At 47.0% G+C, this 15,542-nt stretch overlaps 1 protein-coding gene across 6 annotated transcripts; it reads right to left on the reverse strand.

The window, feature by feature from the left end:
- Nucleotides 1-9,913: 9,913 nt before the first annotated feature.
- On the reverse strand, nt 9,914-15,530 carry TMEM25 (transmembrane protein 25). 6 transcript variants are annotated; one of them, XM_074335405.2, is made up of 9 exons: nt 15,390-15,530; nt 14,814-14,984; nt 14,236-14,547; nt 13,504-13,794; nt 13,173-13,301; nt 12,829-12,859; nt 12,576-12,676; nt 12,348-12,434; nt 10,935-12,225 (listed from the first exon to the last, which is right to left on the reverse strand). In XM_074335405.2, exons 2-9 carry the CDS (start codon nt 14,881-14,883, stop codon nt 12,152-12,154), a joined length of 1,095 nt encoding a protein of 364 aa, XP_074191506.1. In that variant the 5' UTR covers nt 14,884-14,984; nt 15,390-15,530; the 3' UTR covers nt 10,935-12,151. The 6 variants fall into 6 exon arrangements, with proteins under 6 accessions (XP_074191508.1, XP_074191507.1, XP_074191506.1 ...); XM_088791432.1 differs by having other exon boundaries at nt 14,236-14,589; XM_019716232.2 differs by having other exon boundaries at nt 14,814-15,005; nt 15,390-15,492.
- Between the last annotated feature and the right edge of the window lie 12 nt (nt 15,531-15,542).

Below are 15,542 nucleotides of genomic sequence, written 5' to 3' on the forward strand. Positions count from 1 at the left end.
TGGCCTAGTAAGACATTAAGTGAATAGCAGTTTAAGCACATCAACTTTGTGAAACAAAATCAAACACCAGTCCTCCAAGATTGGCAGTAGAGGGGAATCATTTTTCTCCTGGAACTTATTTTTTCTGGGGGTCTCTGTGGGGACAGAGCCCCAGAAAGCAGTTTCCAGGCTCTCGACCTCACATAGACAGGTGCTGGCTCAGGTAGTAAATGGCCATCAACTGTGATTGGATGGCCATCAGCTGTGGCTAGTTGGCCGTCAGCTGTAACCAGTGAGCCATTGGCCACTAATATAACTGCTGTGGCTACGCTAGCAAAAAAAATGGGGGGCTAGCTAGAAGATGGTGGCTGAGCTAACGAGCGGATTGCAGAGAGGCGGATGCCGCCAGCGAGAATATAGTGATATGACTCCCCTACCTATGGCTCGGTGGGTGTTCCTTTTTGGCCTCACCATGTCCTGTGTTATGTGTGGAGCGGGAGCAGAGACCCCGCTTGGCACCCTGCATGACAAATGGCGCAGCGAGCAGGGTGTGGTGTCGGCTGAAGCTATCCAGAATGTACTGGAGCAGTTTGCACGTATGAAAGCCCTGTTTCGTAAGCTGGGTACGGTGCCGGCCAAAGCTCTCTGAAGGACGGTGGAGCAGTTTGTGGGTATGAACACTCAGTCTCTAGAAGACCAGGAGGAGCAGCTGCCGGAGAGCTGGACCCCCGTGGAGGGGTGGGAGGACGTGGATGGTTCTCCCACCAGCACAGGCCGGAGAAAGCAAAGGTCGTTGCGGCCCTGTGGGCCGGGAAGTTCCTGCTCAGGCAGCCCGGATGCAGGACTTGTAGTCCCCAGGAGGAAACGCTTGCTGAGTCCTCCGTGGGAGATGAGGATGAGGTCAAGGTCATCCCTCACCCCCAGGACAGCCCCGGCGAATGACTATGGACTATGGGGAATTGCCTTCCATCCCTAATTTAATGGACAGCTTGACTGTTTGTTTAGGAACACACCACCATATAGTGGAACTGGCGGATGTTTGCTTTTGTGTCTTGACTGGCCACCATCGAGAATATGTAAGCACCTTGATTGTGAGTCGCTGTTGTTCCAGCAGGGTACCCTGAGAGGCCCAGAGAGGGTGGCAGTGCCCTGAGAGCCCTGGCTGAGTCCAGGAAGTCTGGCTGAGCCCAGAGAGAGTGGCAGTGCCCTGAGAAACCCTGGCTATGCCTGGAGAGATTGGTGGTACCCTAAGAAGTCCAGGAAGTCTGGCCGTGCCCAGAAGTACTGGTGGTGCCCTGAGAAATCCTAGCTGTGCCCGGGGAAACTAGTGGTACCCTAAGAAGTCCAGGAAGTCTGGCCGTGCCCAGAAGTACTGGTGGTGCCCTGAGAAACCCTGGCTGTGCCCAGAGAGCCTGGCTGTGTCCAGGATATTGCATTCACCTCCAGGCTCCTCGCGGAACATGCTTGTCATGTAGATTGTGAGGCGAGAGCCTGTAGGGGTGGAGTGTGGGGACAGAGCCCCAGAAAGCAGTTTCCAGGCTCTCGACCTCACATAGACAGGTGCTGGCTCAGGTAGTAAATGGCCATCAGCTGTGATTGGATGGCCATCAGCTGTGGCTAGTTGGCCATCAGCTGTAACCAGTGAGCCATTGGCCACTAATGTAACTGCCATGGCTACTCTAGCAGAAAATGGGGGCTAGCAAGAAGGTGGTGGCTGAGCTAAGAAGAGTGGATTGCAGAGAGGCGGATGCTGCCAGAGAGAATATAGTGGTATGACTCCCCTACCTATGGCTCCGTGGGTGTTCCTTTTTGACCTCACCATGTCCTGCGTTCTTATGTGGGGAGCGGGAGCAGAGACCCCGCTTGGCACCCTGCATGACAGTCTCTCACCAGTTAATGCTGCCTGCCTTACAGGCTCCCTGCCTGTCTAGCTCCAGACCTGCCTGGTTGTGGTCTCAGGGGGGCTAGCTATTTCAGTAATCAAGGTGATAGGTAACTGTACCTTGGATTAGGGTGGGAGTGGTGATAGTAGTAGAGATGGACAGATTTGGGAAATATTTTGGAGGTTATATCAGCCAAGCTCCAGTCAGGAAGTCAGAAACCATGCTAGTTACTTCTAAGAAAGGGTGTTAAATATGGGAAATTGATTACAAAAGTGTTGGAAGGGCTCAAGAAACAAAAGGAAGAATGACGGGTGCTAAAGAAATGAAAGGTTAAAGGGGTGGTGTCCTGTGCAGACAGAGCCAGGAGAGCAGTTTCCAGGCTCTCGGCCTCACGTGGAAAGGTGCTGGCTCGGGTAGTAGATGGCCATCAACTGTGATCAGATGGCCATCCGCTGTAACCAGTGAGCCATTAGCCACTGATATAACTGCCGTGGCTAAACTAGCAAGTGCAGATTGCGGCTAGCAAGTGAAGTTAGCAAGCGGATTGTGGATTGTGGATCGTGTGGATCCTACTTCCTGTGTCTCGCCCGGCCGCCAGTGAGACTGGGGTGCAGGAAGACTCCTCATTGGGGTACTGGCGGATGTTTGTTTTTTGTGCCTCGACCAGCCGCCAGTGAGAATATAGTGATATGACTCCCTTATCTATGGCTCCGTGGGTGTTCCTTTTTGGCCTCACCATATCCTGCGTTCTTGTGCGGGGAGCGGGAGCTGAGACCCTGCATTATACCACCAACGAGTAAGAAACATGGCATTAAATAGAACTTGAAAAGGGCGTTTCTTTACAGTATGACAGCTGAAGCCAAAAGGCAGAATGTTGCCTTATTCAGCCTCAGCTGGGAAGTAGGTATTGGGCAACGCTAATTTTTCACTGCTCTGAGTGTGGTTGCAAATGATCGTGAAAACACTGCAAGTATTGACTTTTGGATTACAAATAAGTTTTAGCAAGTGAATTCAGAAATATGGAACCTGCAAACAATGAGGATAAATTGTATTACCTGCCCAACTTACTGTTTAATGTGTGAGCTTTCAAGCTTCTCGCCCTACGTCAGCACATACACATTAACTCGGCAGGGATCATCTTCAGTTTTCATCATGAGCTCCTCTCTCCTCTTCAATAATCTATAGTTACTCCCTGTAGGCTGCTTGTTCTGTGGCCCAAAGAAAGGTCAGTTAACTTCTATGCCTCAGTTAAAGTAGCTCTGAATCAATTATAATAAACACTAACTTAACTCTTAGTTTTGTCTTGTGGGTGAAAATATGTATAAACATTAAGTGCCACAAAATGTCAGATATAATAATTACATTACTAAGTATACATTTTCAGCGTGGCCTTTTAGACTATCCATTTGGCTACTCTTTACCTACCCAAAAGTCCTTATTTTCCATCATTCCCAAATGTTAACCAATATGCTTGCCATGCTCTACACATGACTCACGAGTTTCCTCTTCTAACTACACCTTTTCCTTGCTGGAAGTGTCCCTCACCTCTGCTGATTATTTAGAAGGGTTCTCAACACTTCTAAATAAGTAAATATTAAACACAAGTATTTACATCTTCCTTCCTTCAACCTTATTGACTAAAATGACAGTACCAGAATAAATTTTAAAAAAGGTGTAAACCAGCAAGGACAGGTAGATAGTAAGAAAGAAAATAATGAAAGACTAGATAGCAAAATTTTAGAAGATGGACAAATGGTAACTGATTTAGTGGGTGGGTGGGGGGAAGCCTGCAATTTGATTGCCTATGAAGGAGGAACCGAGAAACTGATAAGCCACTTGACACTGGAAAGGATCAGGAATTAAAAGTGCCAGATACGAGGTCTGACAAGTTTGCAAACTCATCCTAGAAAACGTGCTACACACCTCATTGCTGAATATCACTACAGTCACTTTTGAAGTCCTCCACTTGGGAAGCTATGCACCTATGCCAGCGCCTAGTCCACCCTTCAAAGCAATTTTGGAACTCTTTTTCTGGAATGGCCATCAGAGGTGTCGTCATATTACCCTTGATGTCCTGAATGTCATCAAAAATGTCTTCCTTTCAATATTTCCTTTATCTTTGGGTAAAGAAAGAAGTCATTGGGGGCCAGATCAGGTGAGTAGGGAGGGTGTTCCAATACAGTTATTTGTTGTTTTTTTGTTTTTTTTTAAAGATTTTATTGGGGAAGGGGAACAGGACTTTATTGGGGAACAATGGTCAAATTGTTGTCCTTTCAATCTTAGTTGTGGAGGGTTCTGTTCGGCTTCAAGTTGTTGTTCTTTCAGTCTTAGTTGTGGAGGGCGCAGCTCAGCTCCAGGTCCAGTTGCCGTTGCTAGTTGCAGGGGGCGCAGCCCACCATCCCTTGCGGGAGTCGAACCGGCAACCTTGTGGTTGAGAGCCCACGCTTCAACCAACAACTGAGCCATCCGGGAGGCAGCTCAGCTCAAGGTGCCGTGTTCAATCTTAGTTGCAGGGGGCAGAGCCCACCATCCCTTGCGGGACTCGAGGAATTGAACTGGCAACCTTGTGGTTGAGAGCCCACTGGCCCATGTGGGAATCGAACCAGCAGCCTTCGGAGTTAGGAGCACGGAGCTCTAACCGCCTGAGCCACCAGGCCGGCCCCAGTTATTTGTTAATGGCTAAAAACTCCCTCACAGACAGTGCCATGTGAGCTGGTGTGTTGTCGTGATGTAAGAGCTCCTTCGGGACCATTTTTGCACACACCTTTCTCATGCCAAGATTCTCAGTTAAGATTTTCCTAACTTTTTCTATCAATGTTTACTTGGTCTGCAATGCTTCTCACAGTCAGCTGATAATTTTGAGGCACAATTCGACGAATTTTTGCAATGTTTTAATCATTTCTGCTTGTTACAGTTCGCACTGACCTCATCAGTAATGCATTCTTGCCCCTCAGACAAATGTTTAATCCATTTGTACACTGCCATTTTCTTCAATGGCATTATCCCCATAAACTTGGAGTAACATGTCCCTGATTTCACTTTCACTCTTGCCAAGTTTAACAAGAAATTTGATGTTTGTTCGTTCCTCCAATTCAAGTTCAGACATTCTCGCGACGACACACAAAAACACACAACAATGATGAACACCACTCAGCAAGACACCGCCACATGTCGACAGGAACACAGCTGTGAGACACTGATGTACCAAGGTTATGGTACCTTACAGAGTTGTTTGTACAGTGCTGCCAATGTAAGTGCACGGTGGCAAGTTCATGAACTTAATGGTCAGACCTCATATTTCTGGTGTCATGTGTGCAGGGTGTGGCTGAAAACAGAAAGATTGGTTGAAGGTTTGTAGAAAGATTGGATCCCCAGAAACGTCCCCATCTATGCTGCCCACCTCCTTACCCCAACAGAAGATAGTCACCTTTGAATCAAGGAGGCCCTGGCCATGAGAATACCAAGTAACTATGAGGACAGGAATAAGGGGCCATATTTAAAATAAGAGGATAAATGAAGGAATGAGCAGTGAGACCTTCAGCCCTCTTCAGGCTTATACCTCTAAAGCACAATATTAGAAGTCTTCTTTTGGGAAATTGATCAGCCCAAGAGAAAAGACCCACAGATACTGACAGAGTCTTTAAGCAAATATCCCTACCTACCCGTCAACTTCCAATCAACTTTCTGGTATCTCATTCTTGTGTATGTGCATTCATGCATGTTTGCAATTCTCATTCTTCTTCTTTTTTTAAACAATCACTTTCTTCGATTTTTTTTAACCTTTTTTTTTTAATTGGGGAATATTGGGAAACAGTGTGTTTCTCCAGGGCCCATCAGCTCCAAGTCGTTGTCCTTCAATCTAGTTGTGGAGGGCGCAGCTCAGCTCCAAGTCCAGTTGCCATTTTCAATCTTAGTTAGATTGCAGGGGGCGCAGCCACCCATTCCATGCGGGAATTGAATGGGCAACCTTGTTGCTGAGAGCTCACGCTCTAACCAACTGAACCATCTGGCCATCTTGCAACTCTCGTTCTTAAATATGAACATACAGAGATCACCAGACATTTGAAGAAAGCCAGAAAAATAGAGACTAAAACTGACAGAACAAAGGAAATCAGAAACAAAGCAGGCAAGATTTGAAAAATGAAATACAATATTCATAGAGCAGTTCTCAAACTTGGTTGCATGTTAGAATCAACTGAAGATATTTTTATCCCTATCTCCCCACCCCTTCCCCTTTGGCAACCATCAGCTTATTCTCTGTATCTATGGGTCTTTTTCTGTTTTATTTAGTTTTTTTAGATTCCACATATGAGATCATATGGTATTTGTCTTTCTCTGACTTATCTCACTTAGCATAATACCCTCTAGGTCCATTCATATTGTCTCAAATGGCAAGATTTAAATTTTTATGGCTGAGTAATATTCCATTGTATACATGTACCACATCTTCTTTATCCAATCATCTCTTGATGGACATCTAGGATGCTTCCATATCTTCGCTATTACTAGTAATGCTGCAATGAACGTGGGCATGCATATATCTTCTCAAATTAGTGTTTTTGTTTCGTTCAGATGAATACCCAGAAGCAGAATTACTGGATTGTATGGCAGCACTATTTTTAATTTTTTTGAGGAACCACCAAATTGTTTTCCATAGTGGCTGCACTGATTTGCAATCCCACCAACAGCACAAGGATTCCCTTTTCTCCACATCCGCGCCAACACGTGTTTGTTGATTTATTGATGACAGCCATTCTGACATGTGTGAGGTGGTATCTCTTTGTGGTTTTAATCTTCATTTCCCTGATGATTAGTGATGTTGAGCATCTTTTTATATGCCTGTTGGTCATCTGTGTGTCCTCTTGGCAGTAATGTCTAACTAGGTCCTATGCCCATTTTTTAAAATTTTATTGGGGAACAGTGTATTTTTTCAGGACCCATCAACTCCAAGTCAAGTCGTTTTCAATATAGTTGTGGAGGGCGCAGCTCACTGGCCCATGTGGGAATCGAACCAGTGATCTTGGTGTTATAAGCACTGCACTCTAACCAACTGAGCCAACAGGTTGCCCCCACCTATGCCCATTTTTAAATTGGATTGTTTGGGGGTTTTTTGGTGTTAAATTGTATGAGTTCTTTATATTTTTTGGATATTAACCCTTTTTCAGATGTATCATTTACAAATATATTCTTCCATTCAGTAGGTTGTCTTTTAGTTTTGTTGATGGTTCAACTGGAGATCTTTTAAAGAAAAGTTTCTATGCGACATGGATGGATCTTGAGATTATTATGCTGAGCTAAATAAGTCAGACAGAAAAAGTTGAGAACCATATGATTTCACTGATATGTGGTATATAAAACTGAAAACAACAAAAGAACAAGACAAACAAATGAAGAAACAAAAACCCATAGACACAGACAATAGTTTAGTGGTTACCAGAGGGTAAGGGGGGAAGGGGTCGTAGATGAAGGTAAAGGGGATCCAATATATGGTGATGGACAGAGAACTGACTCTGAGTGGTGAACATACAATGTGATATATACATGATGTAATACAGAATTACACCTGAATGTACACCTGAAATCTATGTAACTTTACTAACAATTGTCACCCCAATAAACTTTAATTAAAAAAAGAAAAGTTTCCTATTCCAGTGAACATACCAGGCTAATTAAATCACAATATCTGGAGGTGGGATATCAGAATCCACATTTTAAGAAACTCCTCAGATTATTTCAATATGCAGACAAATTTGTTACAGAGAGATAAGAGGATTCCACATCCGTGAAATAATAGGAAACTTACAAAAAGAAGATGCAATATAGCAAGAAGGTATAACAATTATAAACATTTACACACCTAATAACAGACCCTCAGAAGATATAAAAAGTTGACAGAATTGAAAGAAAAAATACAGTTCTACAGTAATGTTGGACACTTCAGTACCCCACTCTCAATAATTGATAGAACAAGACAGATGGTTAGTAAGGAAATAGAGGGTTTGAACAACACAATAAACAACTGGATCTAACAGACATATACACAACACTCTACCCAACAACACAGGGTACACATTCCTCTCAAGTGCATGTGGGACATTTTCTGGGACAGAACATATGTTAGGTCACAAATCAAGTCTCAGTAGATTTACAAAGACAGATATACAAAGTATCTTCTCAGACCACAATGGAATGAAGTTAGAAATCAACAGAAGGAAAACTCAAATATCCACAAATTCGTGGAAATTAAACAATACACTCTTCACCAATGGGTCAAAGAAGAAATCACAAGGGAAATTAGAAAATACTTAGGGATAAATGAAAACAAAAATACAACACACCAAAACTTATGGGATGCAGCAAAAGCATTGCTCAGAGGGAAATTTTGAGCTATAAATGCTTACATTAAAACAAAAACAAAAAAAACAAACACCTCGGGCTGGCCCAGTGGCTCAGGCGGTTAGAGCTCCACGCTCCTAACTCTGAAGGCTGCCGGTTCGATTCCCACATGGGCCAGTGGGCTCTCAACCACAAGGTTGCCAGTTCAACTCTTTGAGTCCTGCAAGGGATGGTGGGCTCCGCCCCCTGCAACTAAGATTGAACACGGCACCTTGAGCTGAGCTGCCGCTGAGCTCCCGGATGGAGCGTGTCCTCTCAACCTCAAAGTTGCTGGTTCGGCTCCCACAAGGGATGGTGGGCTGTGCCCCCTGCAACTAGCAACGGCAACTGGACCTGGCGCTGAGCTGCACCCTCCACAACTAAGACTGAAAGGACAACAACTTGACTTGGAAAAAACAGTCCTGGAAGTACACACTGTTCCCCAAAAAAGTCCTGTTCCCCTTCCCCAATAAAATCTTTAAAAAAAAAACAAAACACCTCAAATTAACAATCTAACTTTACAATCTTAGGAACTAGAAAAAGGACAAACAACCCATAGCTAGCAGAGGAAGGAAATAGTAAAGATTAGAGCAAATGAAAATAAAATAGATAACAGAAAAACAATAGAGAAAATTGACAAAACCAAAAGTTGGTTCTTCAAAATGATTAACAAAATTGAAACGCCTTTAGCCAAGTTGTCTAAGAAAGAAAAAAAGACAAAACTCAAATAACTAAAATCAGAAATGAAAGTGGGGATATTACTATCAATTCTATAGAAATAAAAGGATTAGAGAGTACTATGAATAATTGTAGCCAACAAATTGGATAACCTAGATAAAATGACAAAATTCCTAGAAACACAAAACCTACCAAGACTGACAAAGTAGAAAATTTGAAAGACCTGTAAGTAGTAAGAAGATTGAATAAGTAATCAAAATTTAAATACAAAGTAAAATATACATAAAATGAAATTTACCATTTAACCACTTTTAAGTGTACAGTGCAGTGGCATTAAGTACATTTACATTGTTGTGCAACCATCACCACTATCTAGCTTCAGAACTTTTTTGTTATCCTAAATTGAAACTGTAGCCATTAAACAATACCTCCTGCCTCTCCCTTCCTCTCCACCCAGCTCCTGGTAACTTCTATCTTCTGTCTTCAGAGTTTGCCTATTCTAGGTACCACGTCAGTGGAATCATACAAGGTTTGTCTTTTGGTGTCTGGCTTATTTCACTTAGCATAATGTTGTCAAGGTTCATCCGTGTTGTAGCATATGTCAGAATTTCCTTCCTTTTTAAAAGGCTGAATAATATTCCATTGTATGTATATACTACGTTTTCTTTATCCATTCACATGTTAACGTACATTTGGGTTGTTTCCACATTTTGGCTATTGTAAATAACGCTGCTACTAGTATTGGTGTACAAATAACTGTGTGAGTCCCTGCTTTGAATACTTTGGGGAATAAACCTATGATAAGAAGTAAAATTGCTGAATCATGTAACTTTTTGAGGAAATGCTATACTGTCTTCCACAGTGGCTGCACCACTTTACATACCCACCAGCAATGCACAAAGTTGAACATTAATTTTCACAAGTTCCTATTAGTCTATTGTGTCTGTAGATTTGCCTGTTTTGGGAATTTGATATAAATGGAGGCATAGAATATGTGGTCTTTTGGGTTTGGCTTCTTTTATTTAGCATAGTGTTTTCAAGGTTCATCCATGTTATAATTTGATGGGCTTTGACTCGCATAATGAGCAGGGGTTTTTCAGTCTGCATTTTCTCAGAGAGTTAACTTTTGTCACATTCTCCAAGGAGTGTGTGACTCAACAAAGGTACAAGGACTCTCTGATCTAAGGGACATGTATGGAGAATTGGGACACCAGTTTGAAAGTCCATTTCTTAGCAAACACTTGCAAGGATGAGAGATTTGCCAGGGAGCAAATCTTTCTGCTAAAGTAAGACCTTGAATGCAGCTGAGAGGAAAGCATGCAGAACTTGTAGCCTTGCCAAAGAACCATCAAGGAAGGGGCCCTAGGACCTACCAAAAGGAATAGTGGAGGTCAACAGAATTGGCTGGTTGCTAAAAGTTCTGGAGCCATGAAGGAGCTTACAAACAAAATCAATAGAGGTTGGAACTAAGATCCTCTCAGGAGGCTGGGGCAGCCTTAGCCACTTCCATGGAGGAAAATACTGAATAAAAGAGAGACGAGGAAAGGACGTGGCTGGAAAACCCAGAGCTATGCAAGCCAAGCCAATCTGTCACTAAAAAAGGGAGACTATAAATCTGCCCTTATGATCGCCCAGAATTTTTTTTTTCCCCCCAGAAAAATCACAGCTTAGTCTGAGCCTTCTGTACCCTTGGTCAGGGCAAAGAGGCTCAGTGTGGCTTAGCCACAGTCCTGAGGGAGGAGATTGCCAAGTGATATTGACCAAGGTAGACTCAGTCCCTGGGTATATCTATGATCCCATGGGCATTCTTGAAATAGAAAATGCCATCCTCACCCCTGGGAACAGTGTAGTTAAAGAAATAATATTACTTATTTTTAAAAATAAAAGATTTAAAGCAAATAAAGTAAAATGTTAAGATTCAAGAGTTGAGTGGTGGTACACAGGTGTTTGCTGTATTTTGTCTACTGTGTGATTTAAAAGATCTCATTAAGAAACATATTTGAAGGAATGAAACACATGTAACATTCACTCCCTCAAGTTTATTGAATTTACTGTGTGCTCAGCACTGTCCTAGGCAGTAACATGAGAAAAATTATAAAACTAGATAACAATGAAAAATATACTCCACACTATGTTAATTTGCAGTCATTTTCATGATGCTTTGTAAAGTGTCCTTAGGTCATTTTGGGGTATGTGGTCTCCCTATTTCTCCATGTCCCCCTAAAGCTTCCCACACTGTTGAATTAAGTGCCACTATGACCATCCCCTGAAGAACAAAGGGTGGGACAGGAAGAATGGGTTGGTCAGGGGGGCAGTCAGAGGTTGGTCAGGGCTGGGGTCGGTCCCACGGCAGGGGAGACATGTTGAGAAGGAAACCACCAATGCAGAGAGCTCAGGGCATTCAGTGAATCACAGGAAGACCAGACTTGGGGAAGCCACAGAGAGGGCCCTGAGGCCCTCACTCACGCCCCCCCCCCGCCCCCGGGGAATTACTAACAGTGTAAAAAAATGAAGCATAGCTACATGCTGTCCTAGAAGCCACCAGACTTCTCACCTCCCTCTTTTCCCTCTTATTTGTGTTAACACCAGGCACTAACTCCACCAGGGGCTGGGCCAGTGGAGAAGTCTAGTGCCCAAGAGAAGGTGGGGACAGAGGCGGCAAAGAAAGGGCAGAGGTATGCGCAAAAGGGACTAGTTTGTGCTTGGCCAATGCCCCTGGGCAAGGGCAGTTTGGTTCTATAAAGCTAGCGAGGTCCTAAATTTTCCCTGAGGGAACCAAGTTGCATAGCACGGGAAGGAAATCCAAGATGTACAGGACCCTCCTTGTCCCACAAGCAGGCATGCCCCCACGCCTGCTGTACAAGGTGCTGAGTACTGCTGGAGGGCACAGAGCAGGCCCAAGCCAACAGGGCCATGCCACACTTACGTGCTGGATGACCTCTAAACACCTGGGCCAAGAGCTCTAGCTGACTGGACATGAGTATAACATGCAGGACCCCCACCTGAGTTAGAACAAGGGCTTGGGTCTAGCCAGCAGCCTTGCCAAGGATACCTATGCTCCTGAGAGTCGGATCCCAATGAACCATCAGGTGGATGACAGAGAGGGCACCCCAACCAGAGGGCAAGCAAAAGTGGCAGTGGCATGGCCTCCTGTTGGCAACATGGCCAGGCAGAGGATGCCTTTGAAGAGTACGAGGGTGCCCAGAGGCCATGGCACCCTCCGTCTCGCCCTCAGCTCAGAGCCAGATCTCATCACTGCTCACGCTGGATACTCGATAGATGTAGCCCAGCACTGGGAGACGGATGAAACCTGTAGGGTCAGAGAGGCCCAGGAGTCGGTAACCCTTATCCTTGGAAGTTGGGAGACCCATCTCTGTCCCTGGGGACTCAGAGGCATAAACACAAGGGCTGGTGAGCACAGGAGGAGGGTACCTTGGCTGGTGAGGAGGCCGCCGGGCTCTAGGTCCAGAAGTTCTGGCTGGCTGTTGTTCCGAGCCACCTGCTGGTCTGCTGGTTTCCCTGTTGGGTGACAAAGGAGATGATGCGCAGGACGAGAAGTGTGCCTGGTGGGCTGTGCCTGTCCTAAGAACCAAGGTCTCTTTTTTTCTCAGAGGCACCTCTGAAGATAAAGCAGGGGCAAACAGAGGGTCCTGGATGTACCTCTGGGATCCGGAGTGAGGTTGTTGAGCTGAAGGTTGGATGGGAGGGACAAGTTCTCCCGTGGCAGGCGCATGTTGTTGAGTTTCACATTGTTGGAGTCACTATGGGGCAGACAAATCCTGGGATACATCCTGGTTCCAGCAGGCCCCGATCCCTGCTTTCAGGCCCATTCCAGAACTACCAGCAACTGCACTTTCCCACCTGTCCCCATGCTGCATCTCTATTAAGCCCATTCACCCAGCCCCAGAGTTACCTAGAGATCAGAGACGGGCGCCGGGAGGGGCCTGAGGAGAAAGAAACCATACCACTGTTCTCAGTGTGCCCACCAACCTGGGCTCTGCGCCTCCTGTCCTTTCAGACCCAGGACCCTCATGCAAGGAGTTTCTCAAATGCCCAGCCCTGGCTCTGGGACCAGGGGTATTGTTCCCAGTGCACAGTCCTGCCACCTCGGATGCACATGATTTACCCATGGGCACACCCGTGAACACTTGTCAGAGATGACTTGTTCTGCCCAGCCCTACTTGCTGTCCTGCTGCTCACCCCTGACCTCATCTCCACTCCCCAGCCACCCTCTGCCCCACACCGCTTTGGCCCTACCTTTGGTCTTCTCTTTCCTGCAGACCAGGCAGGCCACCAAGGTGCTGAACGCCACCAGGGTGCCCAGGGCAAGCCCTCCAGCCACAACAATGCCAAGCAGTGGCACTTCCACCCGGGTGGCCAGGAGTCCTGCAGGTCATCCTTTGGTTAGGTTCTGAGGGGGCAGGGCCCCCAACTCTGAGATGTCACAGGTCCTCTGTCCTCCTTGCCCAAGGCAGCTGGGGACAGCTCATTCACAAGCCTCACTCAGGGGGCAACAATCCTCCCATTTCTATACTAAGATTCCACACCCACCAGGGGCTTTGCTGGGCCCATTAGTGGCAGTGCTCACCTGGGGCTGGAAGCGAGGCACTGGTGACACCCACATCATTGGTGGCTACCACGGATAGGTTGTATGCTAGGCTTCGGAGCTGCAGCTGCACAGTGTGGTTGGTGAGCCAGGGGTAGTTCTGGGCATCCAGCAGCAGGAAGTTGGAAGTGTTGACAGTCACTGGCCCATTCTGGTCGATCCAGGTCACACTGGCAGGCGGGTTGGCACGCACCAGGGCAAAAAGGACAACGAGGAGGCCCTGGTCCTGAGCTTCCTGGTACTTGGCTCCAACCTGAGCAATCTCTGGCTTAACTGGTACAAAGCAGAGGCCAATATGCTCTCACCATAGCTCCTCATACTCCTTGACCTTTCTTCCCAAACCCAGAAGGGACCTCTCCTTGAGGGGACATTGGGAAATAGGATGGCTGGGTCCAGCTTATAGGCAGCACTGTGTGGTGATCAAGAGTATAAACACACTAGAGCTAAAATGTCCAGACTTGAATCCTGGCTCTGCTACTTACCAGCTGTATGACCTCTACCAGATTGCTTAACTTCTCTGTGCCTGTTTTCTCATTTGTAAAATGGGGATAACAACAGTAATTACCTCATAGGATTACTGTGAGGATTAAAGTGAATTAATATTCGGAAAGTGCTTAAATGTTTGTTAAATGTCCTATCAGACCACCAACCAGGTGGCTGTTGGGGGTGCCCGGGCAGAGAACCTGTCTCCCTGCCCACCTCAGGGATACTCACATTGCACATTGAGGATGACGGAGGCGTTGGCTGGCCGGCCACTGCCTGGATCCTGCACAGAGCAGTTGAGCTCATGCTGGGCCCGCTGGGCAATGACAGTGAAGGTGCTGGTGCCTCCAGAGAAGGCCTCTCCTCCCACACTCAGCAGTCTTGAGGTGCTGGCCTCCTGCAGCTGACCATCCAGGTACCAGGCCAGTTGCGGGGTGCCAGGCCCCCCTGCCACTCGGCAGGTGAAGGCGTGGCGTTCATTCTCCCGAAGTGCCCGCTCAGCCCAGGCCTGGCCATCAATTCGTGGCGCCAACTCCCCCCAACCTGGAACGCAGCAGGGGTTTCTGAGGTAGGCTTGGTACTGTTCTGTGACCAGTATGAAGTCCAGTTACAGAGGGGCAGCCAAGAACAGAAAATCTGGGTTCTCTCACCAGGGACTGGCTAGATCTTGGGTAGGTGGGTGAGGGGAACCCAGCTCTGGTGACTGGGGCCTGAAGTGGGTATCCAGACAGAAGGTGCAGGAAACGAAGGGAGAGAAGGGGATTTGGCTCTTGAAGTGCTTGGCCAAGGGATGAAGAGGGCGGGTGTACCTGAGCTCAGAACGGCTGGCAGGAGCAGCAGCGTGTGCGAGAGTGGAGCTGGGCGTGAAGGCTGCGCCATGGTGGCCCCGGCCTGAGCCCCACGCTGGCGAGACCGGGGTGAGCCTCGACGTTAGTCAGGTGAGATCAGGCCAGCTTGGTGATTCCTCCAGGAAATTGACTCTCCAGAAACAAAAATGTAGACTGACCCAGAAATGTAGGCAAGGACGCGAAAAGCCAAGCCCAAATCCACCCAGCGCGTACGTGTACCTGTGTACCCTGCGGGCGCGGAACTGAGCTCTGACTCTAGCGGACAGACACCCCCCCCGCAGATACACAGAAACAACTGGCAACCGTGCAGCCCACCCTAGGCCCAGACGCTCACAGGCTGATATTGCCCCTCCCCGAAAGAGATCGTCCTTCTCCAGACCCCGTGTCTCTCTTGCACCATTCCTCCTGCCCCCATCTCTCGCCCTACCCCCCTTTCCCGTCCTTCTGGTTGCTCAGGCGGACATGGGCTGAGGAAGAGGTGATGCGGCCGGCTGGGACCCCCCAAGCTTCCCCGCGCCGCAGTCGGGGGCGGCTCACCTGTCTCCCACCCAGAGCGCAGCCACAGCAACTGCTCAGGTCTGACAAACACTGCAGAGCCCTGCAGGGGCGGGGCTAAGCCAGGCAAGGCCAATCAATGCCCGACCACGCGGCAGTGCCCCACGCACCGACGGCCTCCGGCGTAGGGAATCC

Source organism: Rhinolophus sinicus, chromosome 14 (genome assembly GCF_057876585.1).
Source record: "Rhinolophus sinicus isolate RSI-liver-muscle chromosome 14, RSI-T2T, whole genome shotgun sequence".
Lineage (NCBI taxonomy): Eukaryota > Metazoa > Chordata > Mammalia > Chiroptera > Rhinolophidae > Rhinolophus > Rhinolophus sinicus.

Coding starts and splice junctions, on each gene's coding strand:
- TMEM25 (XM_088791432.1), bottom strand. CDS start 14,883: ATGGCGCAGCCTTCACGCCCAGCTCCACTCTCGCACACGCTGCTGCTC. Junction 13,795..14,235: donor CGTCATCCTCAATGTGCAAT/GTGAGTATCCCT, acceptor GCTTTGTACCAG/TTAAGCCAGAGATTGCTCAG. Junction 12,226..12,347: donor CGGCCTCCTCACCAGCCAAG/GTACCCTCCTCC, acceptor CTGACCCTACAG/GTTTCATCCGTCTCCCAGTG.